The 16,732-nt window shown below is 37.8% G+C and overlaps 1 protein-coding gene across 1 annotated transcript; it reads right to left on the bottom strand.

The window, feature by feature from the left end:
* Nucleotides 1-1,078: 1,078 nt before the first annotated feature.
* vwa7 (von Willebrand factor A domain containing 7) lies at nucleotides 1,079-11,585 on the bottom strand. The gene is made up of 17 exons (XM_032545182.1): nucleotides 10,887-11,585; nucleotides 10,024-10,355; nucleotides 9,659-9,892; nucleotides 9,403-9,499; nucleotides 8,735-8,860; nucleotides 8,418-8,613; nucleotides 8,155-8,324; nucleotides 6,407-6,519; nucleotides 5,139-5,255; nucleotides 4,331-4,528; nucleotides 4,108-4,240; nucleotides 3,325-3,477; nucleotides 3,122-3,214; nucleotides 2,753-3,027; nucleotides 2,245-2,381; nucleotides 1,981-2,140; nucleotides 1,079-1,894 (listed from the first exon to the last, which is right to left on the bottom strand). Exons 2-17 carry the CDS (start codon nucleotides 10,261-10,263, stop codon nucleotides 1,340-1,342), a joined length of 2,997 nt encoding a protein of 998 aa, XP_032401073.1. The 5' UTR covers nucleotides 10,264-10,355; nucleotides 10,887-11,585; the 3' UTR covers nucleotides 1,079-1,339.
* Between the last annotated feature and the right edge of the window lie 5,147 nt (nucleotides 11,586-16,732).

Here is a 16,732-nt window from a genome sequence, read left to right as displayed (position 1 = left end):
GATCTAGATCTCATTTTCAAGAGGGACCTGGGCAAAAAATTTGCAATACACAGCAACCTGGTTACAAGATAAAAACAATTAATACATATGCACAAGTATAAAACAATAAAAACAATTTAAAAACAATGACACCGTTTCATAGAATCTTGTTGCCTATCTTTAAGAACTGCTCAAAATAAGTCCAGGTATGATTTTTATTAAAAGGAAATGTTCTGTGTCAAATGTACTGTAGCAAAATGCAAGTCAAGAGATCTGCACCAACCAAAGAACGAACTGGACTGGTTGAGAATGCCACATACACAGACAGATTTGAGTATAAATACACCCTGCTCTCAGTGGGTGGTGGTTGGGGAGCATGATGTGATGATTTGTTTTTATTAGCCAATTTCATTCCTTAACAAATATTAACCAAACACACAGAAAGGTAAATATTACTTTGAAGTTTAGTTTAGCTTGTGAATTTTGATGATCTGTGATGCTGTGAACCTGTTCCCATCCTAAAGGTGTGTGAAGTCTTTTTGGAGTGTGTGGCTCTTTGAAACGCCTGAGCATTTCTGAGACCCTGCCAGGCAAGTTAAGATCAGTAATCATTGGGGTTTTTGACAGCATAGCTGTCAAAATAGCTAAATCAAAAGAAAAAGTTTAACAGAAACAAAACAAAAGTTCCATCACCATCTCAGTCCCTAAAGATAGTTGAGAACATTTGTGGAGTGAGCTGAAGGGAAGAAAATACACATCTGGATGTATAGAGACATTGTAGAAAGAGGAATGGAGAAATATCTCCCTTGCTCAGTGGGCTCCAAAAGAGACTATTAAGTTCTAATGGTAAAAGAGAAATGTTCAAAGAATTAACAGGAGAGGTATGAAGAAGTGTGAAACCAGAAATTTTCTGAAAGGTAATTGTTACCCATTGTTTTCCCGTCCTACTAAATAACTGTATTCAAATGAAATATTACGTTCATTAAAAGTTTGCGGTGAGAGATCATGCTGTCGCAACAAAGGATTCATGTATTTGGAGGCTTTTTACACATCTTTATCAGTGGTGCCAATAGGTGTGGGTGGTGCTAAAATTATTTATCCTTTTTCATCTTCCTGCTATGAACATTTCAGTGCTACCCTACACTTTTCTCACCAAAATGTACCATCTATTACTTTTAACATAATTTTTTTTTCATAACCTATTAGGAAAGTTGTCATTTGGTGCTCTGGTGCATTTTATAATTAGTAGTTCCACATTAAAGCATGATCAGCATTTATTTGAATTAAGTGCACTTCCTGTTATACTTTTCTCTAACAGGTTATATGAAGTTAGGAGCAAAACATTTGTAATTACATAGATCTACATCAGTGGAGACCACAGCAGGCCCACCAGCAGGAAAACGACGCTTGTCAGTGCTGCTCGTCCAGTTCCACTGGTTTCTGTGGTCGTGTCACTCTGTAGCCTCTGCTGGTCAGATGTCAGAATGCAGCGCTTCATATTTCCAGCTTTGTCCCACACCAGCAGCTCAGCTTGAGCTGAGCAGCAGCTGGACGTGTACACGACCCACAGGGGCTGCGATGAACCCAGTCTCCACTCAGACACATTCAGAAGGGGCTCCCCCGTCCGTAACCTGGCTCTGTGGTGGTGATGCTGATGGTGGCCGGTTGTTTTGTTTTTGTGTGGGTGTTGATGCTCCAGGTCGGGCAGGGTCTCCTCAAAGCTGTCCTCCGTGGATGGTGGGTTGCGGAAAACTGTCAAAACACCGTCGCCTTTCTGCATCTGAAGGGCAGCGAGGCCAGAGTGGACATCATCAGACACGACTACAGACACTCTCCAGCTGGACTTGGTGCAATCCGCCGAACAGTCAGAGTGGATCCGTGCAGCAGAGCAAGACGGTGGAGATCTGTCAGCATCCTGTCAGAAAGCAATGGCAATGACCATTCAAGGAGGAGTCTGTACTAAAGCTTGAAAATATGAATCAAATACTTTCTTTTGCTCACCAAAGGGACCACAGTTAAAAATGTCACTGCATAGTTTGATTCCAGTGAGTTCAGTGCGTGAACAGTGAGCGTGAGCGTCACAGTCGCTCCAGCCTGAGCCGTGGCAGGAGTGAGGAGGCTCACCTCTGCATCAAAAGAGTCTTGTTCCTCAACGAACAACCTGATTAACAAAAAGTCCAAATTTGCATTAACGTGAGTGACAATTTCTAACATAGAGTTAAAGAATCTCCCTGTAGCAGATTCATTTCTATTCTGTCTGCGTACCCGTGTGGCCCCCTCGTCAGGAGATAACCACAGTCATCATCGGCTGTTAGATTAAAAAGTTGAGCAGGACCGTGGTTGTAGATGGTGAAGATCACCACTGTGAGGTGGCCTGGTACGAGCTGGGGGGTCAACATCATCTGAGGAGATTAAGATGCACAAAGTGATAAGTGAACTATTAAAACTATAGAGTTAAATTACAGTAAATGAAACTGGACGTGTTTATTTACATGTCCATTTATTTGGTAATCGGTAGAAAAGGTCCCTAGATTGGCTTCCATTTAAAAGGTTATTTTAGTGTTTATTATGTAATCTTGGCAACTTAATTATTCTACACTTGAATTCTTGATTGTTTTTTAAAATCACTTTAAGATATTCTGTTTTTCAAAACAAGCAGGAATTTTCTGAGCATTTGTTTGAGATTACTGCTAATTGAGACTGAGACAAGCATAGAAACAGTGAAAATCAACTCAACAATACCAAATTGATAATAATTTTTTTTCTTTTCTACCTTTATCTGAACGTGACTGGGCTGAATCTTCTCTGTGGAAACTCTCTCCAGCTTGTTCCCTCTGCTGTCCGAGCCTGCAAGTTGAACACTGAAGGGAACTGTGGGGACGTGGTCCACGAAGCCCACAAGCTCCTCCAAGCCGTGGGTGGGTGCAGACGAAGACTGATTCAGCTTCACCTCCTGAAGACTCTCTCCTTCAGCACCAAGCAGAGTCGCATAAAACAACCCTTTTTGAGATTGGCCTGTCACTGTGAGCACCAGGAAAGCTGGGGCACCTGAAATATATATATAATGTTTGGTAACCACACATTAAAGTAGCAGAATTTTTAAAGATGCACATTAACACCCAATAAATGAACAATGCTTCACCTGCCACAGGACTGCCCTCCACTCTGGCCAGACCTGGGTGTGTATCATTAGTCACAGTGGCAAAGTAGTACAGGAAGTCTACACTGCTGTCACCTGGTAGTATGAATCAGAAAACAAAGATTTCTTAGACTGACCTTTCACTTCCGGTCATGTTAAAACATGATATAGATATGGTTTTTTTGTTTCTTTGTTTTTTTGTTTACCTATCACAGTGAAGGTTAGGGGATCGTCACTCTTGGCTTGCAGCTTCCATTCACCAGCCTGAACAGGAGGCAAGAGTTTGATACGATACAAACCCTGGAAGTGCTCCAACTCTGCTAGATGGCCTTGCTCCCTCAATATAGATTGTCTTTTGTCTGAAAATTGAGAAGACATTAACAGATTACTCAACCATCTTCAGGTTGAACAGAACACTGCAACCAGACTTCAGACCAAATCACAGAAGTTTTGTCACATCGCACTGCTACTCATCCCCCTGCACTGACTCCTCAGCCACTCTAGAATATACTTTAGGATCTTGGGCTTTTAATGGCCAATCACCAGAATACATGTTGGGACTTTCTAGCAGTTCCCAAAGATTATGTGACCACAGCCTGCTGGTTGTGTCACATACAGTGCTGGAAACTAAAAACCTTCTCAGCACCAATACAGGACTCTGGAATACTCTCCCCTCTCCTTTAAGTTTAAAGCTGGTTTTACAATCGCTTTTAAATAACTATTCAATGTACTTATGTCTAATGGCTTTGATATTTTTTTGTGGACAACTCTTTGTGATCTATAGCTTGAAAGGTCTTACATAAGTAACATTTTACATACTTATTTGTTCAAAAGGAATTCTAAGAAGGTAATGGTAAACTGAGTGCACTTTTAACTCAGAAGGAGAAGGAAAAAAATACTTTTGCTTTTTGATATAGAATTTCATATTCAGATACATTCTCCTGACATTGCATTGGATGACACATTTTTGGAAACCGTGCAAACATTACCTGACGGACTGGTGAGGATACACTCAGTCATGGTGCCCGTTATGTGTAGGATGATGTTTTTTACTGAGCTGTCAACTCTGAAGGAATGCACAGACATTAACTCTGGATCACTTTTTGCACGGAGGAGGGTCACCTGAGAAGGAGAGAGTGGTTTGGCATGCAGCTTTGATTCACAGCTAAAAGTGTGATATGTTTAAAAAAAAATATGGAGTTAACTATTTACCTTGTCCACAGCAGTGTTGTCCTCCACTATGGTGGAGACCTTGTGAATGTCAGAGTTGGTGGTGAATACGGCCATTCCTCCTGACGCGACCGACAGGGAGGAGTAGAGAGAGAAACGATCGGGGGACAGAGGTTTCTTACTGCTCCTCTTCCTCCTACTCCGTTTCGGTGTCTGCTCTTCAGTGAGGAGAAATGTTATCTGCAGAAAGAGCAACCGCGAAGGTGAACACAAAAACCTCTTCCTATGTAGCAGTCTGCTTGCGATTTCAGTGTGTATGCCTTGTTGTTCAAGGCCTACACAGCAAGTGAATTAAAAAAATGAAATAATGTGGCTCATAAATATAAGTACTGATATTTCCATTATTATTTAAATATATTGTACAAATACTGAAATATTTAAATTATTTAATAATCATGGATTATTATTTCGGTATTTATTTGGATTTTTTTTAAGTTTTCTGTTCTGCGACTATGGAATAAATTCAACATTATTCATTCCAGGGCTTTATATTGTTCCTAACATTGGATTGGCTACCAAAGACAGCCATTTACCGTAATTTTCAACCACTCGCATTGTCTCTAACAGTGTCAAGCCTGCAGAATGATTTTGAGCAACAGGTCAAATTATTTTAAAAAACAAATAATAATAATAGATTTTTTTCCCCCCACATACAGTCAGTTCAAATGTTAACAATTTTATAAAGAGTTAAAATATTTTAGTTGTTATACATTTACTTATCTGTTGATCTCAATAACGCTTATATTGCTGGGAACATTTTCAAAAGTCTCTTCTTTAAAGTTGAACCCACCTTGCTCCGTTTCTCAAGCGCGAGCGCCTTCACAGCGTCAAAGAGATAAGCGTCTTTGGGAGAAGCGTCAGTGAACACAAAGATTTCAGACTCTGGTGGGCTGTGAGTGAGGGCCAGCTGTGAACACACATACAGGTCGTTAGCGTGTACATATTTTTGTTTTGTGCAAAACTCACTTCTTCTTCACAAGGCCTGGCAACCACTGTACCTGAGTGTTGAGCAGAAACAAAGCCACCAATCAAACGACATGGGCAAACACTGCCTTCGTGTGGATAAAAAGAAGACCTACAACTATATTTCACAGTCTTGTAGAAAGTCATTACTTATTACTTATACACTGTTTGGCACAAATAAAATAAATATATTTCGAAGTTTAAATATGAAAATTTATGCTAGATCAAACGTTTGTGAAAGGCTGACACGTTGGCCGTTCTCAGCCAACATGTCAGCCCAAATAAAATCTTATTTTTCATGGCCTCAGTTCAGTAATTGTAAATTATAGACTAAAACTGTATTGATGAGGGATACACATAATAAAGGAAAGGGACTCAAGACTTCCACCAGATTAGTGTGGAAAATTTAATAACACACTAAGGACATTCTGCATAAACAAAATCATCCATCCATCTTATCCTTTTAAGGTCACAACTGTCACTGAGAGGAAGGGTACACTGTGGACAAGGTTTGGTTTTGTTTGGTGAAAAATATGTGCTGTTATATATGTGACTTGAAAAACTAATATTAACATTTGAAGATCATGTCTGAGTATTTTTAAAGTCTAATGTTCCACAGAATTGTTACTCTAGAAGCTAGTTCAGAAAGCTGGGAATAAAAAGAAAAAAAGAAAAGAAAAAAAAACTTGTTTTACTACCATTTTCAGCTACATTATCTAAAAGACAATAAATGGTTTTTAAAAATTGTTAAAACAAAAATCTAGATAGTGTGACATTCTTTTGAATGCAGCTCGACTTTTGCAAGCTTTGCAGGGCCAGATAATCTAAACCACTTCCTCTCTGGCTCAAGCTCAGTCAGATTGGACAGAGAAGATTTAGATACAAATGACTGTCATGCATGAGTTAGAGAAAAACTAGAGAATAGATGGTCAGCAACTGCTTTGCAAATCAAATCTGGGTCTTTATCAGAAGTGTTCTTAAACATTGCCATAAAACATTATCTACAAACATTTTTTTTTTGTTAATGTTATCAACGTGTTTTGTTTTGTTTTTTTGTTTTTTTTTTACTCTGAATATTTTAGCTTCTAAATTTACCTGAATGGCAGAAAAACACATTTCTGGTTCATCTCCTCCTCCCAGAGCCATCAGGGCCTCCATGTGCTGCATGAACTGGTTTGGATCATCAGCTTCATAAACTGGTCCAAATTCTTTAAAATTAAAGAAATATGTTATTGTGAAAATAATAAAATTAAAGTCATAAGAAAAGACCTTATAACAAATGCGATCCAAATACTAAATTACTTTGCACAATATGTTTGTTTCTTTATCTGTTGTTCTAAGAAAGCATAAAAAGAAGTGTAATAAAGAAAGATAATAAAGATAATAAAGAAATGTATGCTGCAAGAATTTGCAAGATAATTTTATGGCGAACATTTACTTTCATGATTCGGCTTTTTCCTTGAAAAATAATAGGATAACTGGTGATTGTCGCAGGATAAAAAGCTTTAGAAGGCCACGTAGCTGTGGTGGATGATGCATTTTTATCTTTTACAGGAAGATGGAAAAACCTTGCTGATAAAACCCATGCAAGTGACGACAGATCAATCCAACCCTTATCTAATTTACTGAAATAAGGTAATCAGAAATTAAACTTTGTTCATTTTCATTCCCTTGCTTTTAGTTGTCCATTTGGAATATTTGATATAATTTTCATATTCTAAATATCTCAAAACAAGATTTCCACTAACAATATTCAATTAGAGTAATAGTGCTTAGATTTTTACATACATGACAGACATGTGTTAAGACTATTGGCTATTCAAAACTATTGACCAAATGCCTTCAGTCATTGAATACTGTGTATCATTGTGCTTTAAGGTTTGTAAACGGTAGCAGACATTTTATACATCATTGTGAGTTGTATGCAAAAGCTAAATGGCCTCCTTTAAGCGTACGGAGAAACAATCACCTGATGATCCTGATTTATAAATCTCTACTCGGCTTGGCTCCAGCATACTTAAGCTCTCTCTTGCATAGATCTGTTAATCCCCATTCTTTACGCTCAAATAACATCTTTCTTTTGCAAGTTCCATGTGTTCGAACTGAAAAGGGGAAGCAAGCATTCAGTGTTATGGGTCCTTCAGCCTGGAATCAGCTCCAGTCTGAACTCAAGATGTCAGAAATGATTTCGTTGGATTTATTTTGAGCGGTTCTTAAAAACAGGCAACAAGATTCTATTAAACAATGTCACTGCTTTTAAATGGTTTTCTATTGTTTTACACTTGTGCATATGTATTAATTAGTTTTATTTTGTAACCAGGTTGCTGTGTATTGCAGACTTCTGCCCAGGTCCCTCTTGAAAATGAGATCCAGATTTCAATGTGGTTTACCTGGTTAAATACAGGAAATAAATAAATAAATCATAAAAATTGACGCTCTTGATAATTTTTGTTATCAGGTGTAAATTTATTTATTTACATTAAAAAAATAAAAAAAAAATTAATCTGTCTGTTATTTCATGGAGTTAATCCCAAATTGAAAATGTCACAGAAATTCTCTCTCTGTGAAGCTTGGAGATTTTTCTTTTTACCAAACTTCCAACTTCCTCACTTTGGACAGGTTTAGATGTGTTTTGTTGCAGATATTTAGGATGATCAACAAACAACTACCATACTTAAATAACAAGTTCGCCTATGTTTCCCCTTTGGAACAAAGCGTGCCCACTTGTCATACTGTAAACCTGAGGAAAAGATGAAGAAGTGAACTGTATGAAAGAATAAATTGCCGTGCTACAGCTCCATTTACTTGTGAAGGGTGTCAACAAAAAGTGAAAGTAGGGTCACCTGGATCATGGAAGGGCACAAGCAGAAAGGTGCCAGGCTGCTCTGCTCGGCTGGCTCGGCTCTGGATGATGGAGTGAGCCCTGAGTCGGGCGGCGGTGATCTCCTCAAACATGCTGCCTGTGGTGTCCATGACAAACACCAAAGCTGGAGCCTGCCTCACGCTGAAGAGCCTGTCAGCGGAAGTTTTTCATTGATTCATACAGTAGTACTGAGAGAACTGCATTGGGCATTTGTAGCATTTCATAGGATTAGTCTCAACTTACTTGAGGAAGGCCTTGGGGCCCACAGTGTCTTTAAGATCTCTCAGGGCAGTCTGGGTAGCTATGGCAGCCAAACCTGCAGCTTCCACATGGAGGTAATGGTGAGGGGAGAAGAAAAATGAGTTGGTGTCTTTGTTGATCCCCCCTCTGGCGCTCAGAAGTCTACTTTTGTCAAAAATGCCTCCATGGCTACATTTGCCTGTAAGAGAAAGGTTGGTTCTGCTGAGGTTCACAGGCTGAGCAGAAAGAACGAATAAATACCTCACAATAAAAAATAAAAAAAAATGAACCCACTGAACTGCAGGTGCATGAACTTTTACCTTTAGGCTTAAAGGGAAAAGAGCTGCTGGTGTACCCGGTGGTGAGCAGGTTTGAGTTTTTCAGAGACAGTAGGAGATTGTTTCTGCAGGTAGGAGTGAAGCAGTCCTTACAGGTCGGTGTATCTTCTGCCAGCATAACAAACAAACACATTTTCAGATATAACTAAACTAGTTGAAACACAGATGATAAATTTTTATTCCTCATTATTCTAAAATAATTATTTAGTGCCTCCTTTTAATGCAACATGTGCTGTGAAGGAACTCTTTATTGACACACAAAGTAGAATACTATGGTCTTTAGAAGTGCTAAGTACCATTATGAAAGTGTGCCATGTTACTGGTCATAACAAGCAACAAAATTCATTCGTGCAGTCATTTCAATTCCAGCTGCAAATATCAGTGACAACACACCATAGTTATTAGAAGCTCTGAGTCACAATATGTACCTTAGCCATGTACTGTATATATATTCAATAGACTGTACCCATAAGAAAAAGTAAAAAATTCCATTACCATGTGTACTTTTCTATCTTTCATTGTAAATTCTATTTTATTTTACATGCAGAATTAATAAAAAAATATATATATATATTAATAGCATTAATAGAAGACACATTTATCTTGATGTCAGTAACATTTTTATCATATTGAAGATCTGAACGGTTTACCTTTAGCTAAAGGAAAAGCAGGCTCATCTGGCTGCAGGAGATGCAGGTAAATTGATTTTTTGCCCATCTCCACCCAGTTACTATGACTGTAGAAATCCTGATATAGAAAAAATGTTTCACCATTAAGAAAAAAAAAACTTTTATTTTTCCAAACCCTAAGACTAAATAGCTATTAACAAATATGAAAAGATTAGACAGTGTGAGGAGGACAGTATTATGATTATTATCAGATCTCAGATCCAGGTTCAGTTTGTACCTGTAAGGCATGGGACAACTGGCCCAAGCTGTGACGGGCACTTGCGTACTCTTTGGCTCGTACTGAGAGAATAATCTGAGTCCAGAACTCCCGAAGCTTCGCAATAGAGTCGTCAATTCTTTCTGAGTCAAAGTGGTAAACTGGGTTAGCTGCAGTGCCACTCTTAAGGTCCATGTCTGCATTAGAGTTCACCACATCTCTCACGGCTCTCCAGAATCCACGGCCAAGGTAAATCTGTGAGTAAAAAAAGAGTTGGTGCCTTCTGGTGATATGTAAGCTGATATATTGTTATCACAATCTGTTCTTATTTAAACACAATGTGATCCAGAAAACACAGAAAATAAACAAAGTCAACATAACCTCACATTTTTCTCTCCTTGGAGGTCGTGCTGTTTTGTGGTGTCCCTCAGGACCTCCAGAGAAACTTTGATGATGGCCTGTTCTGTGATGGACTGGTGTGTGTATGAGTCAAAGGACAGAATCAAAACTTTGGACCAGAAGTTGGGAAAGAACCCCATGCATGGTGACACGAGGAACAGAAGACATAACAAGGACCAGGACATCTGTCTCTCACGTCTGCAGCAGGTTCCTCTATCTTGTGACATAATGAGTCAGTAGGCAAGAAGGTCTAGACGCAAGACTCAAAATTCAGACAGACACTTAGCAAATTATCCATTCTCCAAAAAAGTGACTGGATCTGCGGTTTGGAAGAAGAACACCAACAACAGGGTTTGCATCAACATGTTGATTATCACCAAATCATATTGTTTAATAAGATGTTTCCTTTTTCTGTCTTTATCATTCTCCTCCCACTTCCACTCATTCCTCTTCTTGTTCTCAGCCTTTTCTTCTTATTGTTCTCAATTTGTTTTTAACAAACACTATAAGCTGAGATGTTCTCACAGTCTCAGGCTTTGTTTCAGCGTTTCCCAGAGACACTGAAACAAAGCATGTGGCCTATAAACAGCATCACCCTCCATCCCACCAGTTTGCATTCAACAGGTGTCAAACCGATGACTTGAGCGCATAAAACACTAGTATGGGATCGCATTTCTTTATTCTTCCTATCCTATTTGTTTTTCAAGCAATTTCATTTTGCCTGTACTATATTAACTAAGGATAAGCTAAATTTTACCTTCCACTCTACATGAATATCTCTTTTCTGCAGTCTCTTGAGGGTGTGTTAAATCCGAACCATCTGTATAAGAGCTTAATCAAACAGTCTTACCTTAGTTCAGGGAGGATGTTTTGCAGTGTTCTGGCTTTTTCTTGATACCAAACTTTTGTAGAGAGATGAAACGATACAGAACCACAACAAATCAGAGTGCACACGGCAACACCGCAACCTGTGAAGCAGAAGATTCTTTTGCTGCCTGTGTATATCTGCCTGTTAAGGAAAAAAAAAAACTCTCATTTGTCTGTCCTTGGGTCCTTATTTGCAGTTGGTAGAGGAAAAATAACAAAGGAATGACAACCAAGATATGAACTTTGAAAACACTTTGTTGCCCTTGGATAAGAGTCTGAATGGTGCTGCTGGTTCTTCACTTTGTTTCATACTGTTTCTTACCACGAGGCAGAAGATCTCATTTTGCAGCCTCCCCATTGTAGCCTCCTGCTCCTTCTAGCCCCCATTAATCCATGGTGCATTGATTCAATACAATAGGGTTGCATATATTACCAACCGGGGTGTTCAGGCTAGGCATACCCCAACCCCCCTCCATGTCCTCCAACCATCACTCTCAATTTTCCTCACAACATGAAAAAACTCTGCTTGTCAAAAACGTTAACTCCCTGACATGTTTCTCCACTCCCTGTTCACCAAAGCTGATGTCTAGGTTGTTTAAGACAAAACAGAAAATGATCATCCGTTTTGTCTTTCTTGTCAGTCAATATCACTTCTCAGGAGGATTGGTTGATTTAAAAAAGAGAAGAAGGACCTCACAAATACTATTGCATTATGTGCAAAAAGAAGGAAAAAAAAGGATTTCAGAAGTTGTGAGTGAGGGAGGTGGAGTCTGCTAAACCCCAGACTTTACTGGAAATTGGTTGACAGTGATGTTTACTGTTCACCTGTTTTTAAATGTATCTAGTTTTTCTTGTTGAGCTACTTTTATGTCTGTCTTTAATTTTTTGTCATTTTTGTTTGAGCTCTGTAGCGCTGTATTTTTCCCTCTGTGGTACAATTGGGGAACAAAATACAGTAAAGCTAAAAATTTGAATCTTGTCATTAGATAATCTTCCACAGCTACAGCATATAATTCTCAATAAAACTACTGCAGAAGCTAGCATGCTCGTTCGTTTGTATACAGAGTTCACCATCAAGTACCAACTGTCATCATTTTTGGAGCTTTAAATATTGTAGCCACATCCCACAGTATTTTAAAAGCAAACATGGACAGTCACTTTTCTGCAGTCAGAGTTAATAGAAGACAAAATAAGTACCCATGTCTATACTTACTTTTTAGGCTACTTTTTTTGGATGATGTGAATTGCAGAAATTGTGTTTCTCATTTTGATATGTGGTTGGAAACAAAAACTTTAAATTTAATAAGGCCTATACAAAGCAGAAAACCAACAAATAAGAAAATCACATTCCCAATATGGATTGCTTGGGTTAGTTGTTAAAGTGTATTGAAGGTTTAGGTGGTTGTCTTTAACTAAGGCTCAGCGAGATGTAGTAGTGAAGACTCTGGTAGACAGGCTTAGATGAATGAAAAGAGGATTGTATAAACCCATATTACAAATAAGTGCACTTAATCTGAGGGAAATCACAGACAATAGAGTTTTTAAAAGAGATATAGTCACACAAACAACTTCCCATACTGGCACCATTATGTCTAACCATCGTACTTATGCGCTCTGAATCTTCCAGTGGTGGTCTTTATTGGCACACACCTTCATATATGGTGGCTTGCTGCTCTGCATTATCTTATCACATTCTGGATTAATAAATTTCCTTTTGGTTCAGTCAAGCTTAAAGGTTGTTTACGTAGACAGTACTGAAACATATCTAGCTCTTTCAGTTTAAATATGAGATGTAGCTGTTTTCTAAACATAGATTATATTTCTGTTTTCTTCTTGTTTTCTGAAACAAAACATAAATATTATCAATTCTCTTACAGTACTAGAAACTATTCCAAGATGTTTACGGCAGACTAGTAGATCAGCCATGAAGTGTAAATATATTTAAGTTATTCTAATTTATATTAACTATTAAAATTTTCATAGTTAAAGAAAGAAGGAAAAACAAATTACTTACTAGATTTCACTCAATAAGCAACTGTGACCAAATGAAAACTCAATGTCCCACCCACCTGATTTTCTTTTACATATAAGTTACCCAGTGAGGTTTCTATTTCTTTGCAACAACATCCCAGGTAGGTTTATATTTCTGCACTTTTCTACTCCTTGTTTTTTTTTTTTTCTGTCCTTCATGTTTCTACATTGTTTAAGATGGTGTGTACAATATGTATTTGTTATAAATATCAGAATAAATAGGAGCTACATTGGTTACATTTGTATAAGTGAAGAAAAATATTTAGTAACACAGAAAGGTTTGCTTGCGTGCCATGGTGTAGAACTGTGCTTCTCCCTCCTCCACTAGTTCTCATAACTCCTTCGGTTTGCCTTCACCACAAACACCATGAAGTTATTCTTTCATTTTCAGGTGTGATTACAGCTGTCTTTGATTGTACATTCTCATAGTCTAAGCAATATTTTGTCTATTGGTCTAAGTCATTTTTTGCCAAAAGTGATATTTTTTGCCTAAAACATCTTTTGGAAAGGTAAAGGTGGTGAATTATGTTTTGCCAATGAATGAGGCCAATATTTTAGGAAGGTGATGATTTGTAAATTGGATTCATATGCTTCATATATTTACTTACCGTCTAAATAATTTTACAGGTAAATTTAAAAAGCCTATTAAGGTTGTACTTTAGGACTACTGTCAATTATTATGCCAGGATCTATTTTATTGGACATATAGCTTTCAATTTTTCATATATTTGAGTCATTGCACTAAGGCCCGGTAACTTCATATTATTGCCATTATGATCAGAATGATCACGTTGTTAAAGAAACGCCTGGAGATGCTGCTGTGTGTCATTTCAGTGCTCACATTGGAGAAACACACATTGTGGCTGAGGTGAAGGAGAAACAGCAGGTGAGCTGGAACCCATGACACTTATGGAGTTTAGTCAATGAACTCATTGATCCTGTGAACAATCATGAGATAAATAAGTGATCTATATTTAAGGGTGGAGGCTGCAGATTTTCTTCTTGCTGATGGTACTACTACATCGGGAAAAAAAAAAATAGAATATTTCTTTCCAGATGTATCAGAAAGTGAAATGGTCTTTTTATGCATTAATTACACATGAAGTAAAGTATTTTAAGTTTTTTTTTTTAAATTATTGGCATTTTTATGATTATGGTTTAGAGTTAAAGAAACCCCCAAATTAATGCCTAAAATTTGTATATCACATTTAACCAATCCAAAACGTATGTCTTAAGCACAAATGTGTTTCTCAATACTCAATACCAGTTAGGACCTCCTCTTGCATGAATTACTTTAGTAGTGCTCCGTGACATAGAGGTGATTGGCCTGTTTAATCAGCTGACATGTCACAACACAAATGAGCAAAAATATGGTCTCAGAAATATGGTTATGCAACTAAACATTTGTGCAGTGATTCATATGAAAGCTTGACTCAAGCAGTTTTCAGATTATGTAGAGCCTGTACAAAAAATAAACTTATCTTTGAACACCCAAAATAGCAATTGTTTCCCTTTTCCTCAATTTCAGCATTGTATATATATTGTATATATATTGTTGCTGCGCAACACCCCTTTCCCCCTTCTTTCTCTACTCTCTCACTCTCTACTTCCTCTTCTGAGAGGGAAGATGTGCTACCAGTTCTCCATCTAACGGATGAATTGAGTTTCCTAGATCTGCTGGGATTTACCCTGTCCAGAACTGAAGTAAACTCTGTTTAAGCTGGTTTCGAGAAACGATTCGACTGGTTTCTGACGGCCTACATCCAGGTGTCCCACCCTTCTTCCCCCTGTGAATTAGCCAGACTGAGCAGCTTGCAGCCAACTAGTTTCACAGAGCACACCTGTTAACGGTCGCTCCTTATCTATATTACAACATGCATTTGTTATTGAAGCAGGTTGGTTTTAGTGACTCAGGCGAGACCCAAGGATGTTGTTTTACATATGGGCTACCAGCAACCTATAAAACATTTTCCACTTTTTCCTCTCCAGAATCAGACATCATAGCTATTCTACAACCATCAAAGAACTTTAAGGTGACTCATTAATTGAATGTCCACAACATCTTTTAGATTTTCTTTATGCTAAATATTTTATTAGTAAGGCAGTTTTGCAAGGGTCAGTACAGCTTAATTCAGTAGCAGAAATAATCATGGGTTGGTCCCCATGCGCAGGACAGTCTTCGGCTCTGTGGCCCCGGCTCTTCTTCAGCTGCAGAGTTCTTTGTCCATCTCGATCTTGGCTCGAAGTTGCCTGGAGGATCCAACCAAAGATTCCTCTTTTGCACCCACCTTTTATAGGGTTTATCCCACTTTTGGTGCGTTTGCATTGGCTAGCTCTGTTGCTGTGCTTGTTTAATTGGCTGACTGCTTGTACAGATGATCTCATACCCATCACTGTCTTAAGAGACATCATGTCATGATGTCTGTGCTAATGTCTCAGGGTTGCTCAACCTCCTATGTCCATTGCATGCACAACCCCTTCTCTGAAACGTTTACATTGTTCAACAACCTGCTTCCAAATAAGGCGTTGGTCATCTCTGCTCTCCTGTTAGTTCCCCTTTTTCCCTTAACCTTTCACCATCTACCTCCAATATATCGGTGACGTTTAATTGCAGTTACACCTTTTCACACCATTTCAAGTTCAATGTCAAAGTCACATTTATAACTTCTCTAGCTTCTCTGATTTAGCTTTCATTTATAATTTTATAACCATAACTTATTAATTACTCTTATTATAATCTTAATGTGAGTTATTACAGATGTTTTCTGAAAAGAAACCAAGAATAATCCATGATTCTAATTATTTGATACCAAAGTTACAGATACTTGTTTTTCTTGTAAGTGTTCCCACAAATGAAATTGTAAGTATTATTACAAGTAAATCAATATTAATATAAGTATTTTACTTTGAATCTTATCAAATTACTCAAAATGTTTAGACTTTAATTCTTTAAAACTTTCATGCTTTAAAAGAAGGAATAGTGTCAACTATATAAATATATATATATCTTCCAACAACAAAAGGAAAACACACTTCTAAAGGTTTTTGAGCTGGGGTTGCATGAAGATCTTAGTTTTCCATACCACACTAGGAACATGAAGTGACAAACGGTTTGGAGAAACAAACTACTTTCCAATAGGAGCTAACCCCTCAGTCTGTTTTCTATGATGCATGTCTAGTAATTACAGAAAAAAATAAGTAAAAACAGCATGTTTTAAAGCTGATAACTTAAAAAACATGATGCCTCATCCTATAACCAAGCAGCAACAATGAAGTGTGAATGTGTTTATGCTTCTTACTTTTACTTACTTTTAGTTTTTCAATATTTACCTTTCAGTAAAGATGAAGAAATGGAATTCATGTGAATTCTGCAGCAGTGTTGTCATATATTCAGTCGCTTTGCGGCTTTTGTAACAAGCTCTGTGTGTCAGTCTCTTGAAACAGGAAGTGCACTGCTGGGTTGCAGAGTGCAGAGCAACACTATGGGTCTGAGGTTTTCTTTAGTGGTCTCAAGTTTGTGAGTGATATACAGTGATAGTTTAATCTCACCATGCAGGCTCTAATTTACACGTCTGATTGCTTAAATAATGCACAAAAAAGTCACTGAATATTTTTTCTATATCGTAGCACCAACAACGCTATATTCAAAGTCACTACACTCTCCTGTCTTTCCTATTCTCGGTGAAGTGATCTGTTCACTCTAATATGAGTCACAATTGTGCATTCATTGCAGGTGGACAAAAATTAACTAACCACTGTGTGTGGTGAAAATATGGTTCGCAGCTGCCAGGAAACATA

The sequence above is a fragment of the Xiphophorus hellerii genome, chromosome 18, assembly GCF_003331165.1.
Source record: "Xiphophorus hellerii strain 12219 chromosome 18, Xiphophorus_hellerii-4.1, whole genome shotgun sequence".
Lineage (NCBI taxonomy): Eukaryota > Metazoa > Chordata > Actinopteri > Cyprinodontiformes > Poeciliidae > Xiphophorus > Xiphophorus hellerii.
Note: the sequence above shows the minus strand (reverse complement) of the source record. Positions and strands in the feature narration are given on the sequence as shown.

Coding starts and splice junctions, on each gene's coding strand:
- vwa7 (XM_032545182.1), bottom strand. CDS start 10,263: ATGTCACAAGATAGAGGAACCTGCTGCAGACGTGAGAGACAGATGTCC. Junction 9,500..9,658: donor AGTTGTCCCATGCCTTACAG/GTACAAACTGAA, acceptor TTTCTATATCAG/GATTTCTACAGTCATAGTAA. Junction 8,861..9,402: donor TGCTTTTCCTTTAGCTAAAG/GTAAACCGTTCA, acceptor TTATGCTGGCAG/AAGATACACCGACCTGTAAG.